Source organism: Sinohyriopsis cumingii, unplaced genomic scaffold (genome assembly GCF_028554795.1).
Source record: "Sinohyriopsis cumingii isolate HCF-2022 unplaced genomic scaffold, ASM2855479v2 utg001530l, whole genome shotgun sequence".
NCBI lineage: Eukaryota > Metazoa > Mollusca > Bivalvia > Unionida > Unionidae > Sinohyriopsis > Sinohyriopsis cumingii.
The window spans coordinates 126,999-146,455 of NW_028316013.1; the positions used below are offsets into that span (position 1 = coordinate 126,999).

The 19,457-nt window shown below is 33.4% G+C and overlaps 1 protein-coding gene across 1 annotated transcript in view; it reads left to right on the forward strand.

The window, feature by feature from the left end:
• LOC149771980 (uncharacterized) overlaps positions 1 to 19,457 on the forward strand; it is a 127,193-nt gene that overhangs the window by 57,795 nt on the left and 49,941 nt on the right. Inside the window, exon 12 of the mRNA XM_089947994.1 lies at positions 7,981 to 8,395. Within this exon, the coding sequence (XP_089804120.1) occupies positions 7,981 to 8,395 (415 nt within the window). The remainder of the gene's footprint in view (positions 1 to 7,980; positions 8,396 to 19,457) is intronic.

Here is a 19,457-nt window from a genome sequence, read left to right on the forward strand (position 1 = left end):
AGACAAGTTACAGTGTCAAAAGTATTGGGGAATAATTGTAACAGACAAGTTACAGTGTCTAAATTATTGGGGGATATGCTTGACAATTACTTACAGTTACACAGTATTGAAAATTTATATGTAAAGTGAAAGTGGCTTTTCCATTGCACAGGATATAGAGGACCTAAAACCATCATAAAAGTATTGCTCTAAGAATCTAATTTGAAATGGGATTATCTTAAAAATTGTTCAGTTGATTGTGAGTTCAATAGCTAACGAGTGCATGAGAATGGTCATCAGGCCTTAAAATGATTACAGGAATTATAGAAGTTATTTGCTTTAAACTAATGCTTTAGAATAGAAATAAAAACATAATCACAGAAAAATATTTACTATATTATTGCTTTATTGTTTGAATACTCAGTGTATCCCCCAGGGGTGTAAAATTGGGGGGTAAAAAAAAACTTTGTGTCAGAACTGGGGGTCAAATAAAAAATGTGGGGGTCAAAAATGTACTGACAAATTTTCATCTGACCCTTACTTTTTCAGCTTGAAATAGAATATTGGAACTTGCACAACATGCTCTCTCTCAATCTCTCTCTCTCTCTCTCTCTAAACATATAAATAAACCAACATGCACAATTAACAAACAAATGCATTGTCCATTCAAAAAATAATTTTATTAGTTCATTTTTCTTTTAGTTTAAAGTCGTACTTTTAACAGTCTCCTTATAATCTTTTTGTAGCAATATTATAGACCAACACATTACTTATAAGCCAATACAAAAAGCCAAATAAATCTTTTTAACCAATGGCAGTTAATTTACTGTCTGCCATAAAATGTGTACTATCTTCGGTTTCATTGTACTTCATCCTAGAACACATTTATCCAAAAATCAAGGAGGCTAATGATTCATCTTCTTCCTAATAAGTTACACTTGAACTTTAAGATCATTTTTTTATAACAGCAAAGTTAAAAACCAACAAAATCTGCAATGACCCTCTGACTTTGTAATCCAAATAATGCATTTGTCTTGGCAAGTTTACTGATTTCTTTGTTGTGAAAGAATTTCTTGGGTGATAATGTATTCTCCAGATATCTTGTGGTGAACGAGGGCAGATTGTTTAAAATTCTTAAATCCTGTCATGAAAGGATTATTCACTTTTGCAGTCTTCACAATCATGCGATCAGAAGTCGCACCCGTAATCCTAATGGATGTGCTGTATTCCAGTCAATGGAATTCTTTTCTCCATTTTTCATGAAAGTTAGATCCACAGTTACTCTTTTGTGTTTTGCTTCTTTCTATTTCTCTGCTAATGATTCTTAGTGCATGCCGTTTTAATCTGGAGATCACTTTCCAGTACAGCAACCATTGATGTTAAACATCTGGATGACATCTTACTGAGCTTGATGGAAATTGCGTGAGAGCTTGCGAGATATGGGGAAGCTACTTCGTTATAACATTGCCTATGCTAGTATGGTTCCCTGTTTCATATGCTCCTTGCGTTGCACTCAACTGTATGAATAGAGGTGTGCAACACAGGGAGCAAACAAAGCAGGGAGCCAGTCTACACCTATGCTCGAAGTATACACGTTGCCATCACTCATCCAAAGCATTGGATATTAAACAAATCCTGATAGCATTATGCAAATCCTTTGCATCAAAAAAAATGCATGGCAACAAAATGTGTTCGTCAATTTTTTCCAAAGTGCATCCCTGATACACAAATGTGTGTAAAGGGAAACACTGAATACTTGAAGTAAACCATAGGATTTCAGGTTGAGTTGTTTATGTTCCATTCAATTCTGACTCGTTCTGAATTTTCACAAACAGAAGAAGCCAAAATTAGCCAATTACTATTTAGAAGACATGTATTAAATGAACTGCTACATTTGAAAAATGCCACGATATGATTCAGAGTTATTTGGAGTGTTAATGATGGAGTTAGGATCTGATAATATTACCTGACCGATGCAAGAACAACTTAATCATATTTATTATTCACAAGTGATGCTCTCTTGTAAACATGTGAACAAATGAACTCAAATGAAGTAATGTACATTAATATGCATCAAAACATCTCTGGTATGCTTATTGGCAAATAGTTTTTAAGGCTAAAACTTAGTTAATTTATTTTATGTACCTTGGAGATTTTTTTCATTTTCAGATGAAATTGGGGTAGAAAACACAATTTCATCTTACTTCAGATTGCATCCAACCACACCTGAATCAGGAGTGTGTGTGTGATTAGGATTTTTAATGTAGCTTCAGGACTCACTGTATTAATTTTAGGGAAAAACTTAAAAGAGAGTATATGTATATATATATATATATATATATATATATATATATATATATATATATATATATATATATATAGGTTTGGAGAGCCATGATTGGTTGATTATGAGAAATAAAATTTTAGTGCAAAGAATCTTGTGAGAACTTGTCTTATTTGTAACTGAAAATAAATAGAGACAGCTTCAGTCTTTATACAGACTTAGAACCATTCAATGCTGAATGTGGCATGTGATTGTTTTAGGAGCTGAATAGGAAACATTTTTCAAAATGCATGTAGATACATAAAAACTGCAGTGGCTTATGTAGCTCTCTCCAGACAGAAACTTGCATCAAGGATGGGTTTATACTGAGATATATAGATTTAAACATGAGTACCTGGAAATCTAATGCTACTGAATTTTTATATCATGGTGTTTCCATGGGGAATGATGCTTAGATGTATAAAAGAAGTTATTTTCAATTAGCTGTTTTGCCCGTGTATGAGCATATCAATGAAAATTGTTTTGTTTATATTTGTTTATTATAGGACATATGATATTTGTTTCCAGGTCACTTTTTTTCTCCAAATCTCAAGCTTACCCTGCATTTTGAAAAGGTTCTTCTGGCTGTGTGCCACTCAGACTGGTCTGCATTAGTTCTAATGGTGGAAAGTCTAAAATCCAAGCACAAACTTTTATTGTAGAACTGGCAGTTGTATTCTTTAAAGTCTGATCTCAAATGGCAGTAGTTTTTAACAAGAGTAGTTCATCTGTCAGCTCACTGACATTTTGTACAATGCCACCTACTTTAGTCGGTCGTGAATCACAATGATGCCACAGTACATGGAACTAGGGTACTACCTGATGATGCAAAACTTCAGCATCTAGGGATGACAAACTTTATGAATATTTTCTGAAATTTCTTACAAATTGTCAGACAATTACTGTTATTTAGATTGTTGTTTGTGTTAACGAACAAACACTATCACATGCAAGTCCAAAATGAAAATGGTGTTGCTCTGTCATCCATTGCCAAACACAGCAGCAATCTTGAAAAATTTTATGTTGCTATTGAGTCTCTGAAAGACTTCTTTTTTTTTCTTGTTAGGCCGAAATGAAAATGACACTGATATGACATCCATTATGACAACCATGGCAGCCATCTTGAAAATCTTGAAATCACTACTCCTCCTCAACAGAAAGTCATGTCAGCATCAAGTTTTTTGGCAGAAGGCTTCTTATAATGTCAAGTTGGTTGTAAATGAACTGGGTTCTGCTTATACAGTGACCATCCTGAAAATCTTTTTCTTGCTTCTTCGTCAGAATGGATAGTAGTATCAACATTGGGTTTTCTTTAAAAGATTTTTTTATGATGACTGGTTGGTTGTAAATGAAAATAATGCTGATCTGATGCTCAGTATGGCCACCATGACAGCCATCTTGAAAATCTTGTTCTTGTTTCTCTTGAATGGGAATTCATATTAACATGAGGTTTTCAAATGAATAACTGAAAATTGTGCTTCCTTAGACATCCAGTAATTGATTACCATATCAGCACAGAGTTTTCACACAAAAAAACTTTTTATGAAGTCTAGTAGGTCTTAAATTTGATGTCCAATATGGCCACCACAGTGGCCATCTTGAAAATCTTATCACTATTCCCCCTAAATTGACAATTATATCAACATTGAGTTTTCACCAGAAGACTTCGTATGATGTCTAGTAGGTTCTCAATTAAATGACCTGATTATCTGACAACCCAGTATGGCCAGCAATGCAGCCATCTTTAAAATCTTGTTATTGCTACTATTCCAAAATGGAAAGTCATATTAACATCAGGTGTTCTCCAGAGGACTAATTATGATATATGGTTGGTCCTGAATGAAAATTGTGCTGATCTGATCACTCTGGGCCCCATGATATAGAGCTGTCAATGGGTACGAGGCAATCGGATGCTTACCCATTCATAATTACCGAGGTAATAAAATTAGCTATAGTGTACCTGTTTAGTTCATGTTAAAAAAAAAAAATGTTTTCAAGGTCAGGTCAAAGATTACATCTAGTGACCTCAGGAGCAAGCGAAACAAAGAATAACTATTACACTTCGAAGGTCGTGTCATGTGACTATCGGCTGCTACACACTTATCCATCATAGACCTCCATCTACTGATCTTATAGTAACTTTACATGACACGTTACCAAGAAAACAAATGGGATTCTTGAATGTGAGACCATGTGTCACAGATTTATTATAGTTTAATATGCACTTAAGTTGCAGACCTGTCATTATTGAAAAAAAAATGCTGCACAGAACAGGTTTTATTGATGTGACTCATGGATGTTATATGACTGAAAAATGTTAGAGAGAGATTTTGTTAAACTAAAGAATATTTTGCATCACTAAAATGACAAATCAATAAAACTTTGCAAATTTCAAAAGAGGAATTTGACAGTGATGAAATACAGCCTTCAGAATTTGTGGACCAGAGTTTAAGACCTTTCAGTGAAAGTTGAGCATTTAGACCAGTTAAAGTCAATAATATGTATAAATAATTTATAATTTTCTTTTGTGTCTGTATTCTGGTACTACTCCACATAGACTTAGCTGATTTGTGACAAGATTTTTAACTAACTGCATGCAGATCCAGGTAGAAGCAAAAATAAATGTATGTTTTTCATACGGTTTTCTGTAATTAATGACATGTATATATAGATTACTCTTTTTATGCTCAGATTTGCCACATATATTAATAATAATACACTTATACCTATTTTGGGGGTATGCATGTATGAACTAGCAACAAAGCAGTTCAGGTTCACATTTAATATAATTTCCCTATGATCAGGTACCACAAAACCAATAATTAGGACTGATGGGTATTGGTTGAATTTTCTTCTGACAGTTTGTACTGGTAGTAATGAATGCCAGTAATTATCATAGTGACAAAACCTGACATCAAAGAAAAACAGAGGAGTATGGATAATCAGATTACTTGTCTCTTTGTATAGATTCATGTCAAGTACTTTACTGACATGTTGGAGGAAATGCTATTGATGTAGAATTTAGGAATCAACAAACATACATGAGATTACATAAGTAAACCCCAATGCATGTCCACACAGGAGGTATACATTTTACATTTTTTGCACTTTATGTTACATGTAGCAGGCAGGGTGGTCTTCCTAGAATACAAAATCAATGGTGCCAAGGAATTCTGATCATAGATTGTCGGTGGCTGCTGGTCATGGGTGGGGACAGGGTATTCAACAAGGGGACCAATATGTTCATCATTCTGTCTCTATAATATTGTCTTTTACAGTTAGGAATTTTTCAGTTTCTATATTTTTCATGATCTTTTGACCTATTATTCACTTCTTGTTTCTAACAATATTTAATAGATCCATATGACACTTAGCATGTGTGTGTGTGCTTATATGTATATAAAGAAAGAGAGAGAGAGAATAAGACTAGTACCTTGGATATATCTTTTGTCTTTGAGAAATCAACCACTTCAGTATCTTTAGTTTTTCGCTATCCTTCTATCCATCCATGCTTCCATCATATTCACTTTTGTTTCTGGAGTAGAAATCCAACATGGTTCAAAATATCCACATGAAACCAAATTTGTGGTCAGCATTTGCCTTTTGTTTATTGGATTTCTTAAGTGGAAATGATACACAAAAATATGCATGCTGACTTGCATGATACTGTTCATTTTCCTCATCACCAGAAACTAACGGACCCATAATGAATCTAGATAAAACAAGTGCACTAACAATACATATCACTTTCCTGTATACTTTGTAAATATGAAATTACTATAAAATAAAATATTTCACTTGTCATCTGTCTAAGTGCAAGGGACATAAATGGCTTCATCTTTCAATGTTTTTTGTGTCAAAGTTTTATTGCTTTTAATTATCACTTCCATAGAATATTGCTATCTTCATATAATGTGCATTGTTACACTCTCCGTAAGAGGGCCTCAAGGGAGAAAAGTCCTTGACTAATGAGTCACTCTCTATAAATACAGTATTATTATTATTATTATTATTATTATTGTTGTTGATGTTGTTGTTGCTGCCACTACCAGGCCCTGCCACCACCAATTTAATTCCAAAAAACTATTTGACAAAAATGACATGGGAATCTTGGCATCACTGTTTATCAAATTTCAACAAATCATCATCCTCAGCTGAAAAAATAGTATCCTTTAGTGAAAGCATAAAAAATGAAAGTTAACCACTTTGACCAGCCCTTTATTCAGGTCACTTTGCTCATTGTGTAATTGTATATGTGTGTATTAACAGTTACTGATGGAGAAAATCTGCAAAATGATATTATTTCATGACTTTTGTAGAACATTATATGTAGCTTAAAAGTTGTTACTCTGGTAAAATTTACTCCAGCTAAAATCTTAATATTTATAATTCAGATTAATGAAGAGGTAGTTTGTCTAAACTTAACTACTGCATTAGTATCATACCGGAACAAGCTGACCAGCCACTGATTTTAGACATGTATTGATTACTTGGTCAAGTGTAGGAAATTTTTTTTAGATTTTATGCAGTATATTGCTATGCCGCTACTTCATGTATCTTCAAATCAGCTGATTTTAGCCAGAACACATTGTGGCCATTTTGAGATATTTCATTTTTAATGATGAAGAATAGATTTAAACATACAGATTAGGCAACAATCAATGGAAAAATTAGAGCATAATTAAGAAAAACAAGAGTGAGATTGATAAAGGTTGAAGAAGAATAACCAAAAAATGAATTATCTTTAATTGGGAGTAGAGAATTGAACCTGAACTGCATTTTTGGATATCATTATTAAACCTTTGAATAATAGATTTATGTTGAAGAAATAAGACAGTAACTAAGATGTCAAATAAAGCATGAAAAACTATCTTATGTGATAAAATAAGAGGTTAGATGGACCATTTAAAAAAGAACTGCAGTTTATTTTAGAAAATTTATTGTCAATATTATTGACTAAAACATAGGGATTTGATGTATTTCTTTTTTCTGTCTCATTTATATTACATCAAAGTTAGAAAATATGTTATGATCACACTTTATTGTTTGGATGATTATTATTTTAATTGTGTAATTCTTTCCAACAATTGTAATCCTTTGTTTTCCAATTTCTTCTCTCAATTTATCGATGACCATATTTATTCTTAGTGTAGCTTTAGTCGTTTCAGTTTCTTAGCGTTTCACAAGGCCAACCTTTAGCAAATCCCTGCTCTGGAAATTTCTGTTTTTCGAGTTATTTCTTCCAGTAATGTGTCACTGCTACAGCTAATACTGAATCAGCTCTTTTAAATCACACTTTTGAACACAGCTATTTCTAAGTGATGTGATATAAATTTGAAATATATAATTAGCCTTTAAATATATCTAACATAGTTAAAGTCAAATATCTTTTGTTCTTCCACAGTCACCAATAAACTTTGTTTACCTAGAACAGAAGATAAAACATTAAATTTTAAACCTTATTTACAATCAGTACTCACATAGAAGTCCTACTACAAACATTATAGGCCATTATGCAAAAGCCAGTCTTGGTCTATGCAGTTTGTAGATGGGTTTGAAATTGAGTATATATGGTAACCTCATGGCCTGTAACTTTTTTTTGATCATGTCGCTCAGATGAACAATCTCTGATGCAGTGGAGCCTCTTATTATGCACTTCTCTTCCTTCTTTTTTTCAGGTTTCAAGGCTACAAAGACTTGCTCAGCAGTGGGATATACAAATTACAGTGGACTTCAAGATTGGAAGAATTACAATTGAGGGGGTTGCTGATGGAATTATGAAGGTATCAGACAGAATTCATAGACTTATACGAGAGGCTGATAAAAAAGAACAAGACAAGAGGAGTGCAGAACTGCTAAAAAAGCTTGTCCAATGGTACTATAGTGAAATTACTACAGAAAGTTCTGAGCTGAGAGAATACCCAGCTGATGTCAACTTGCTCATTGAGACTGCCTACAAGGACCAGAAACCATCTGTCTCATTCTTTACCAATGATGGACAGGAAATCAAAATTGATTTTAGCAAGATGGTGGAGTTTCCTATCAAGGATCCTAGTGACACTGTCATGGTTGTCAGAAAGGACCTTTTACAAGGTACTGGTATCAATGCAGAATGGTGTTAAAAAATATCAATCACATATTTTTAATATTTACTGAATAAGCTTTTTTATAGGGTCATTTAATGAAATCCTAACTCTCCATGTCGTTGTTGTTGTTGTTGTAGGGTTTAACGCCATTTTTCAGCACGCGATAGGCTATACATGGCGGCCAGTATTAATGGTGGAGGAAGAAACTGGGAAATCCCCGGAAAGAACCACCGACCCTCGAGAAGCTACTGGCAAGCTTTCTCACATATCCACATTGGCCGAATCAGAGACTCGAACCCACGCAGACAGAGGTGAGATGGCAGTGATCCGTAACGGTGAGCGCTTTAGACCACTCGGCCACTCGGGGCCCCTCTCTCCATGTCACAAGCTTTGATTGTAATAGAGATGGAAAGAGCAGTTTGCCTAATTACAAACAACTCTACTGCAGTCAGCTATTATAAGGAACAAAATTCTTTTGGCTGTAGATTAAACATGTAGGAAACTGTATTGTAAGCTGTGCAAATTTTGAGACCAGTGGTGTTTCTGTTATTTTATTGTCTTTCATGTGTCTTTATGTATATTAGTATATGGATTATCATTACATGTCTTCCTAAATCATCAAGGGGATTATTATGAAGCCTGACAGGCATATTCCTTTGGAGATATTGTTGGTCCTAATTGAAAATGATGTCCTTTTGTCATTTGTTATGACTGCCATAATGGCTGTATTGAAAATATAATCACTTTTTATTTCCACTTTGAAGAATGCCATGAAGCTGGTGTTGAGGTCTAGAAGGTCATATAAAAATTATACCCCTAAAAATTATACCCCTGAAATTTGCATTGCATCCATGATTGTCATCCTAGAAGGTCATATAAAAATTATACCCCTGAAATTTGCATTGTATCCATGATTGTCATCCTTGAAGGTCATATAAAAATTATACCCCTGAAATTTGCATTGCATCCATGATTGTCATCCTAGAAGGTCATATAAAAATTATACCCCTGAAATTTGCATAGCATCCATGATTGTCATCCTAGAAGGTCATATAAAAATTATACTCCTGAAATTTGCATAGCATCCATGATTGTCATCCTAGAAGGTCATATAAAAATTATACCCCTGAAATTTGCACTGCATCCATGATTGTCATCCTAGAAGGTCATATAAAAATTATACCCTGAAATTTGCATTGCATCCATGATTGTCATCCTCGAAGGTCATATAAAAATTATACCCCTAAAATTTGCATTGCATCCATGATTGTCATCCTAGAAGGTCATATAAAAATTATACCCTGAAATTTGCATTGCATCCATGATTGTCATCCTAGAAGGTCATATAATAATTATACCCTGAAATTTGCATTGCATCCATGATTGTCATCCTAGAAGTTCATATAAAAATTATACCCCTGAAATTTGCATTGCATCTATGATTGTCATCCTAGAAGGTCATATAAAAATTATACCCTGAAATTTGCATTGCATCCATGATTGTCATCCTAGAAGGTCATATAAAAATTATACCCCTGAAATTTGCATAGCATCCATGATTGTCATCCTAGAAGGTCATATAAAAATTATACCCCTGAAATTTGCATTGCATCCATGATTGTCATCCTAGAAGGTCATATAAAAATTATACCCCTGAAATTTGCATAGCATCCATGATTGTCATCCTAGAAGGTCATATAAAAATTATACCCCTAAAATTTGCATTGCATCCATGATTGTCATCCTAGAAGGTCATATAAAAATTATACCATGAAATTTCCATAGCATCCATGATTGTCATCCTAGAAGGTCATATAAAAATTATACCCCTAAAATTTGCATTGCATCCATGATTGTCATCCTCGAAGGTCATATAAAAATTATACCCCTGAAATTTGCATTGCATCCATGATTGTCATCCTAGAAGGTCATATAAAAATTATACCCCTGAAATTTGCATTGCATCCATGATTGTCATCCTAGAAGGTCATATAAAAATTATACCCCTAAAATTTGCATAGCATCCATGATTGTCATCCTAGAAGGTCATATAAAAATTATACCCCTAAAATTTGCATTGCATCCATGATTGTCATCCTAGAAGGTCATATAAAAATTATACCCCTGAAATTTGCATTGCATCCATGATTGTCATCCTAGAAGGTCATATAAAAATTATACCCCTAAAATTTGCATAGCATCCATGATTGTCATCCTAGAAGGTCATATAAAAATTATACCCCTGAAATTTGCATTGCATCCATGATTGTCATCCTAGAAGGTCATATAAAAATTATACCCCTCAAATTTGCATTGCATCCATGATTGTCATCCTAGAAGGTCATATAAAAATTATACCCCTGAAATTTGCATTGCATCCATGATTGTCATCCTAGAAGGTCATATAAAAATTATACCCCTGAAATTTGCATTGCATCCATGATTGTCATCCTAGAAGGTCATATAAAAATTATACTCCTGACATTTGCATTGCATCCATGATTGTCATCCTAGAAGGTCATATAAAAATTATACCCCTAAAATTTGCATTGCATCCATGATTGTCATCCTAGAAGGTCATATAAAAATTATACCCTTGAATTTGCATTGCATCCATGATTGTCATCCTAGAAGGTCATATAAAAATTATACCCCTGAAATTTGCATAGCATCCATGATTGTCATCCTAGAAGGTCATATAAAAATTATACCCTGAAATTTGCATAGCATCCATGATTGTCATCCTAGAAGGTCATATAAAAATTATGCCCCTAAAATTTGCATTGCATCCATGATTGTCATCCTAGAAGGTCATATAAAAATTATACCCCTGAAATTTGCATAGCATCCATGATTGTCATCCTAGAAGGTCATATAAAAATTATACCCCTAAAATTTCCATTACATCCATGATTATCATCCTAGAAGGTCATATAAAAATTATACCCTGAAATTTGCATTGCATCCATGATTGTCATCCTAGAAGGTCATATAAAAATTATACCCCTGAAATTTGCATTGCATCCATGATTGTCATCCTAGAAGGTCATATAAAAATTATACCCCTAAAATTTGCATTGCATCCATGATTGTCATCCTAGAAGGTCATATAAAAATTATACCCCTGAAATTTGCATTGCATCCATGATTGTCATCCTAGAAGGTCATATAAAAATTATACCCCTAAAATTTGCATTGCATCCATGATTGTCATCCTAGAAGGTCATATAAAAATTATACCCCTAAAATTTGCATAGCATCCATGATTGTCATCCTAGAAGGTCATATAAAAATTATACCCCTAAAATTTGCATTGCATCCATGATTGTCATCCTAGAAGGTCATATAAAAATTATACCCTGAAATTTGCATTGCATCCATGATTGTCATCCTAGAAGGTCATATAAAAATTATACCCCTGAAATTTGCATAGCATCCATGATTGTCATCTTAGAAGGTCATATAAAAATTATACCCCTAAAATTTGCATTGCATCCATGATTGTCATCCTTGAAGGTCATATAAAAATTATACCCCTAAAATTTGCATTGTATCCATGATTGTCATCCTAGAAGGTCATATAAAAATTATCCCGCTGAAATTTGCATTGCATCCATGATTGTCATCCTAGAAGGTCATATAAAAATTATACCCCTGAAATTTGCATAGCATCCATGATTGTCATCCTAGAACGTCATATAAAAACTATACCCCTGAAATTTGCACTGCATCCATGATTGTCATCCTAGAAGGTCATATAAAAATTATACCCTGAAATTTGCATTGCATCCATGATTGTCATCCTAGAAGGTCATATAAAAATTATACCCCTAAAATTTGCATAGCATCCATGATTGTCATCCTAGAAGGTCATATAAAAATTATACCCTGAAATTTGCATTGCATCCATGATTGTCATCCTAGAAGGTCATATAAAAATTATACCCTGAAATTTGCATTGCATCCATGATTGTCATCCTAGAAGGTCATATAAAAATTATACCCCTAAAATTTGCATTGCATCCATGATTGTCATCCTAGAAGGTCACATAAAAATTATACCCCTGAAATTTGCATTGCATCCATGATTGTCATCCTAAAAGGTCATATAAAAATTATACCCTGATGTTTGCATTGCATCCATGATTGTCATCCTAGAAGGTCATATAAAAATTATACTCCTGAAATTTGCATTGCATCCATGATTGTCATCCTAGAATGTCATATAAAAATTATACCCCTGAAATTTGCATAGCATCCATGATTGTCATCCTAGAAGGTCATATAAAAATTATACCCCTGAAATTTGCATTGCATCCATGATTGTCATCCTAGAAGGTCATATAAAAATTATACCCTGAAATTTGCATAGCATCCATGATTGTCATCCTAGAAGGTCATATAAAAATTATACCCCTAAAATTTGCATTGCATCCATGATTGTCATCCTAGAAGGTCATATAAAAATTATACCACTGAAATTTGCATTGCATCCATGATTGTCATCCTAGAAGGTCATATAAAAATTATTCCCCTAAAATTTGCATTGTATCCATGATTGTCAGCCTTGAAGGTCATATAAAAATTATACCCCTAAAATATGCATTGTATCCATGATTGTCATCCTTGAAGGTCATATAAAAATTATACCCCTGAAATTTGCATTGCATCCATGACTGCCATCCTAGAAGGTCATATAAAAATTAGACCCCTGAAATTTGCATTGCATCCATGATTGTCATCCTAGAAGGTTATATTAAAAATTATACCCCTGAAATTTGCATTGCAACGATGATTGTCATCCTAGAAGGTCATATAAAAATTATACCCTAAAATTTGCATAGCATCCATGATTGTCATCCTAGAAGGTCATATAAAAATTATACCCCTAAAATTTGCATTGCATTCATGATTGTCATCCTAGAAGGTCATATAAAAATTATACCCCTAAAATTTGCATTGCATCCATGATTGTCATCCTAGAAGGTCATATAAAAATTATACCCCTAAAATTTGCATTGCATTCATGATTGTCATCCTAGAAGGTCATATAAAAATTATACCCCTAAAATTTGCATTGCATCCATGATTGTCATCCTAGAAGGTCATATAAAAATTATACCCCTGAAATTTGCATTGCATCCATGATTGTCATCCTAGAAGGTCATATAAAAATTATACCCCTGAAATTTGCACTGCATCCATGATTGTCATCCTCGAAGGTCATATAAAAATTATACCCTGAAATTTGCATTGCATCCATGATTGTCATCCTAGAAGGTCATATAAAAATTATACCCTGAAATTTGCATTGCATCCATGATTGTCATCCTAGAAGGTCATATAAAAATTATACCCTGAAATTTGCATTGCATCCATGATTGTCATCCTAGAAGGTCATATAAAAATTATACCCCTAAAATTTGCATTGCATCCATGATTGTCATCCTAGAAGGTCATATAAAAATTATACTCCTGAAATTTGCATAGCATCCATGATTGTCATCCTAGAAGGTCATATAAAAATTATACCCCTGAAATTTGCACTGCATCCATGATTGTCATCCTAGAAGGTCATATAAAAATTATACCCTGAAATTTGCATTGCATCCATGATTGTCATCCTCGAAGGTCATATAAAAATTATACCCCTAAAATTTGCATTGCATCCATGATTGTCATCCTAGAAGGTCATATAAAAATTATACCCTGAAATTTCATAGCATCCATGATTGTCATCCTAGAAGGTCATATAATAATTATACCCTGAAATTTGCATTGCATCCATGATTGTCATCCTAGAAGGTCATATAAAAATTATACCCCTGAAATTTGCATTGCATCTATGATTGTCATCCTAGAAGGTCATATAAAAATTATACCCTGAAATTTGCATTGCATCCATGATTGTCATCCTAGAAGGTCATATAAAAATTATACCCCTGAAATTTGCATTGCATCCATGATTGTCATCCTAGAAGGTCATATAAAAATTATACCCCTGAAATTTGCATTGCATCCATGATTGTCATCCTAGAAGGTCATATAAAAATTATACCCCTGAAATTTGCATAGCATCCATGATTGTCATCCTAGAAGGTCATATAAAAATTATACCCCTAAAATTTGCATTGCATCCATGATTGTCATCCTACAAGGTCATATAAAAATTATACCCCTGAAATTTCCATAGCATCCATGATTGTCATCCTAGAAGGTCATATAAAAATTATACCCCTAAAATTTGCATTGCATCCATGATTGTCATCCTCGAAGGTCATATAAAAATTATACCCCTGAAATTTGCATTGCATCCATGATTGTCATCCTAGAAGGTCATATAAAAATTATACCCCTGAAATTTGCATTGCATCCATGATTGTCATCCTAGAAGGTCATATAAAAATTATACCCCTAAAATTTGCATAGCATCCATGATTGTCATCCTAGAAGGTCATATAAAAATTATACCCCTAAAATTTGCATTGCATCCATGATTGTCATCCTAGAAGGTCATATAAAAATTATACCCCTGAAATTTGCATTGCATCCATGATTGTCATCCTAGAAGGTCATATAAAAATTATACCCCTGAAATTTGCATTGCATCCATGATTGTCATCCTAGAAGGTCATATAAAAATTATACCCCTAAAATTTGCATAGCATCCATGATTGTCATCCTAGAAGGTCATATAAAAATTATACCCCTGAAATTTGCATTGCATCCATGATTGTCATCCTAGAAGGTCATATAAAAATTATACCCCTAAAATTTGCATTGCATCCATGATTGTCATCCTAGAAGGTCATATAAAAATTATACCCCTGAAATTTGCATTGCATCCAAGATTGTCATCCTAGAAGGTCATATAAAAATTATACCCCTGAAATTTGCATTGCATCCATGATTGTCATCCTAGAAGGTCATATAAAAATTATACTCCTGACATTTGCATTGCATCCATGATTGTCATCCTAGAAGGTCATATAAAAATTATACCCCTAAAATTTGCATTGCATCCATGATTGTCATCCTAGAAGGTCATATAAAAATTATACCCTTGAATTTGCATTGCATCCATGATTGTCATCCTAGAAGGTCATATAAAAATTATACCCCTGAAATTTGCATAGCATCCATGATTGTCATCCTAGAAGGTCATATAAAAATTATACCCTGAAATTTGCATAGCATCCATGATTGTCATCCTAGAAGGTCATATAAAAATTATGCCCCTAAAATTTGCATTGCATCCATGATTGTCATCCTAGAAGGTCATATAAAAATTATACCCCTGAAATTTGCATAGCATCCATGATTGTCATCCTAGAAGGTCATATAAAAATTATACCCCTAAAATTTGCATTGCATCCATGATTATCATCCTAGAAGGTCATATAAAAATTATACCCTGAAATTTGCATTGCATCCATGATTGTCATCCTAGAAGGTCATATAAAAATTATACCCCTGAAATTTGCATAGCATCCATGATTGTCATCCTAGAAGGTCATATAAAAATTATACCCCTAAAATTTGCATTGCATCCATGATTGTCATCCTAGAAGGTCATATAAAAATTATACCCCTGAAATTTGCATTGCATCCATGATTGTCATCCTAGAAGGTCATATAAAAATTATACCCCTAAAATTTGCATTGCATCAATGATTGTCATCCTAGACGGTCATATAAAAATTATACCCCTGAAATTTGCATTGCATCCATGATTGTCATCCTAGAAGGTCATATAAAAATTATACCCCTGAAATTTGCATTGCATCCATGATTGTCATCCTAGAAGGTCATATAAAAATTATGCCCCTGAAATTTGCATTGCATCCATGATTGTCATCCTAGAAGGTCATATAAAAATTATACCCCTAAAATTTGCATAGCATCCATGATTGTCATCCTAGAAGGTGATATAAAAATTATACCCCTGAAATTTGCATTGCATCCATGATTGTCATCCTAGAAGGTCATATAAAAATTATACCCCTGAAATTTGCATTGCATCAATGATTGTCATCCTAGAAGGTCATATAAAAATTATACCCCTGAAATTTGCATTGCATCCATGATTGTCATCCTAGAAGGTCATATAAAAATTATACCCCTAAAATTTGCATTGCATCCATGATTGTCATCCTAGAAGGTCATATAAAAATTATACTCCTGAAATTTGCATTGCATCCATGATTGTCATCCTAGAATGTCATATAAAAATTATACCCCTGAAATTTGCGTAGCATCCATGATTGTCATCCTAGAAGGTCATATAAAAATTATACCCCTGAAATTTGCATTGCATCCATGATTGTCATCCTAGAAGGTCATATAAAAATTATACCCTTGAATTTGCATTGCATCCATGATTGTCATCCTAGAAGGTCATATAAAAATTATACCCCTGAAATTTGCATAGCATCCATGATTGTCATCCTAGAAGGTCATATAAAAATTATACCCCTAAAATTTGCATAGCATCCATGATTGTCATCCTAGAAGGTCATATAAAAATTATACCCCTGAAATTTGCATAGCATCCATGATTGTCATCCTAGAAGGTCATATAAAAATTATACCCCTAAAATTTGCATTGCATCCATGATTGTCGTCCTAGAAGGTCATATAAAAATTATACCCTGAAATTTGCATTGCATCCATGATTGTCATCCTAGAAGGTCATATAAAAATTATACCCCTGAAATTTGCATAGCATCCATGATTGTCATCTTAGAAGGTCATATAAAAATTATACCCCTAAAATTTGCATTGCATCCATGATTGTCATCCTTGAAGGTCATATAAAAATTATACCCCTAAAATTTGCATTGTATCCATGATTGTCATCCTAGAAGGTCATATAAAAATTATCCCGCTGAAATTTGCATTGCATCCATGATTGTCATCCTAGAAGGTCATATAAAAATTATACCCCTGAAATTTGCATAGCATCCATGATTGTCATCCTAGAACGTCATATAAAAATTATACCCCTGTAATTTGCACTGCATCCATGATTGTCATCCTAGAAGGTCATATAAAAATTATACCCTGAAATTTGCATTGCATCCATGATTGTCATGCTAGAAGGTCATATAAAAATTATACCCCTAAAATTTGCATAGCATCCATGATTGTCATCCTAGAAGGTCATATAAAAATTATACCCTGAAATTTGCATTGCATCCATGATTGTCATCCTAGAAGGTCATATAAAAATTATACCCTGAAATTTGCATTGCATCCATGATTGTCATCCTAGAAGGTCAGATAAAAATTATACCCTGAAATTTGCATTGCATCCATGATTGTCATCCTAGAAGGTCATATAAAAATTATACCCCTGAAATTTGCATTGCATACATGATTGTCATCCTAGAAGGTCACATAAAAATTATACCCCTGAAATTTGCATTGCATCCATGATTGTCATCCTAGAAGGTCATATAAAAATTATACCCTGATGTTTGCATTGCATCCATGATTGTCATCCTAGAAGGTCATATAAAAATTATACTCCTGAAATTTGCATTGCATCCATGATTGTCATCCTAGAATGTCATATAAAAATTATACCCCTGAAATTTGCATAGCATCCATGATTGTCATCCTAGAAGGTCATATAAAAATTATACCCCTGAAATTTGCATTGCATCCATGATTGTCATCCTAGAAGGTCATATAAAAATTATACCCTGAAATTTGCATAGCATCCATGATTGTCATCCTAGAAGGTCATATAAAAATTATACCCCTAAAATTTGCATTGCATCCATGATTGTCATCCTAGAAGGTCATATAAAAATTATACCCCTGAAATTTGCATTGCATCCATGATTGTCATCCTAGAAGGTCATATAAAAATTATTCCCCTAAAATTTGCATTGTATCCATGATTGTCAGCCTTGAAGGTCATATAAAAATTATACCCCTAAAATATGCATTGTATCCATGATTGTCATCCTTGAAGGTCATATAAAAATTATACCCCTGAAATTTGCATTGCATCCATGACTGCCATCCTAGAAGGTCATATAAAAATTAGACCCCTGAAATTTGCATTGCATCCATGATTGTCATCCTAGAAGGTTATATTAAAAATTATACCCCTGAAATTTGCATTGCAACGATGATTGTCATCCTAGAAGGTCATATAAAAATTATACCCTAAAATTTGCATAGCATCCATGATTGTCATCCTAGAAGGTCATATAAAAATTATACCCCTAAAATTTGCATTGCATTCATAATTGTCATCCTAGAAGGTCATATAAAAATTATACCCCTAAAATTTGCATTGCATCCATGATTGTCATCCTAGAAGGTCATATAAAAATTATACCCCTAAAATTTGCATTGCATTCATGATTGTCATCCTAGAAGGTCACATAAAAATTATACCCCTAAAATTTGCATTGCATCCATGATTGTCATCCTAGAAGGTCATATAAAAATTATACCCCTGAAATTTGCATTGCATCCATGATTGTCATCCTCGAAGGTCATATAAAAATTATACCCTGAAATTTGCATTGCATCCATGATTGTCATCCTAGAAGGTCATATAAAAATTATACCCCTGAAATTTGCACTGCATCCATCATTGTCATCCTAGAAGGTCATATAAAAATTATACCCTGAAATTTGCATTGCATCCATGATTGTCATCCTAGAAGGTCATATAAAAATTATACCCCTAAAATTTGCATTGCATCCATGATTGTCATCCTAGAAGGTCATATAAAAATTATACCCTGAAATTTGCATAGCATCCATGATTGTCATCCTAGAAGGTCATATAAAAATTATACCCTGAAATTTGCATTGCATCCATGATTGTCATCCTAGAAGGTCATATAAAAATTATACCCTGAAATTTGCATTGCATCCATGATTGTCATCCTTGAAGGTCATATAAAAATTATACCCTGAAATTTGCATTGCATCCATGATTGTCATCCTAGAAGGTCATATAAAAATTATACCCCTAAAATTTGCATAGCATCCATGATTGTCATCCTAGAAGGTCATATAAAAATTATACCCCTGAAATTTGC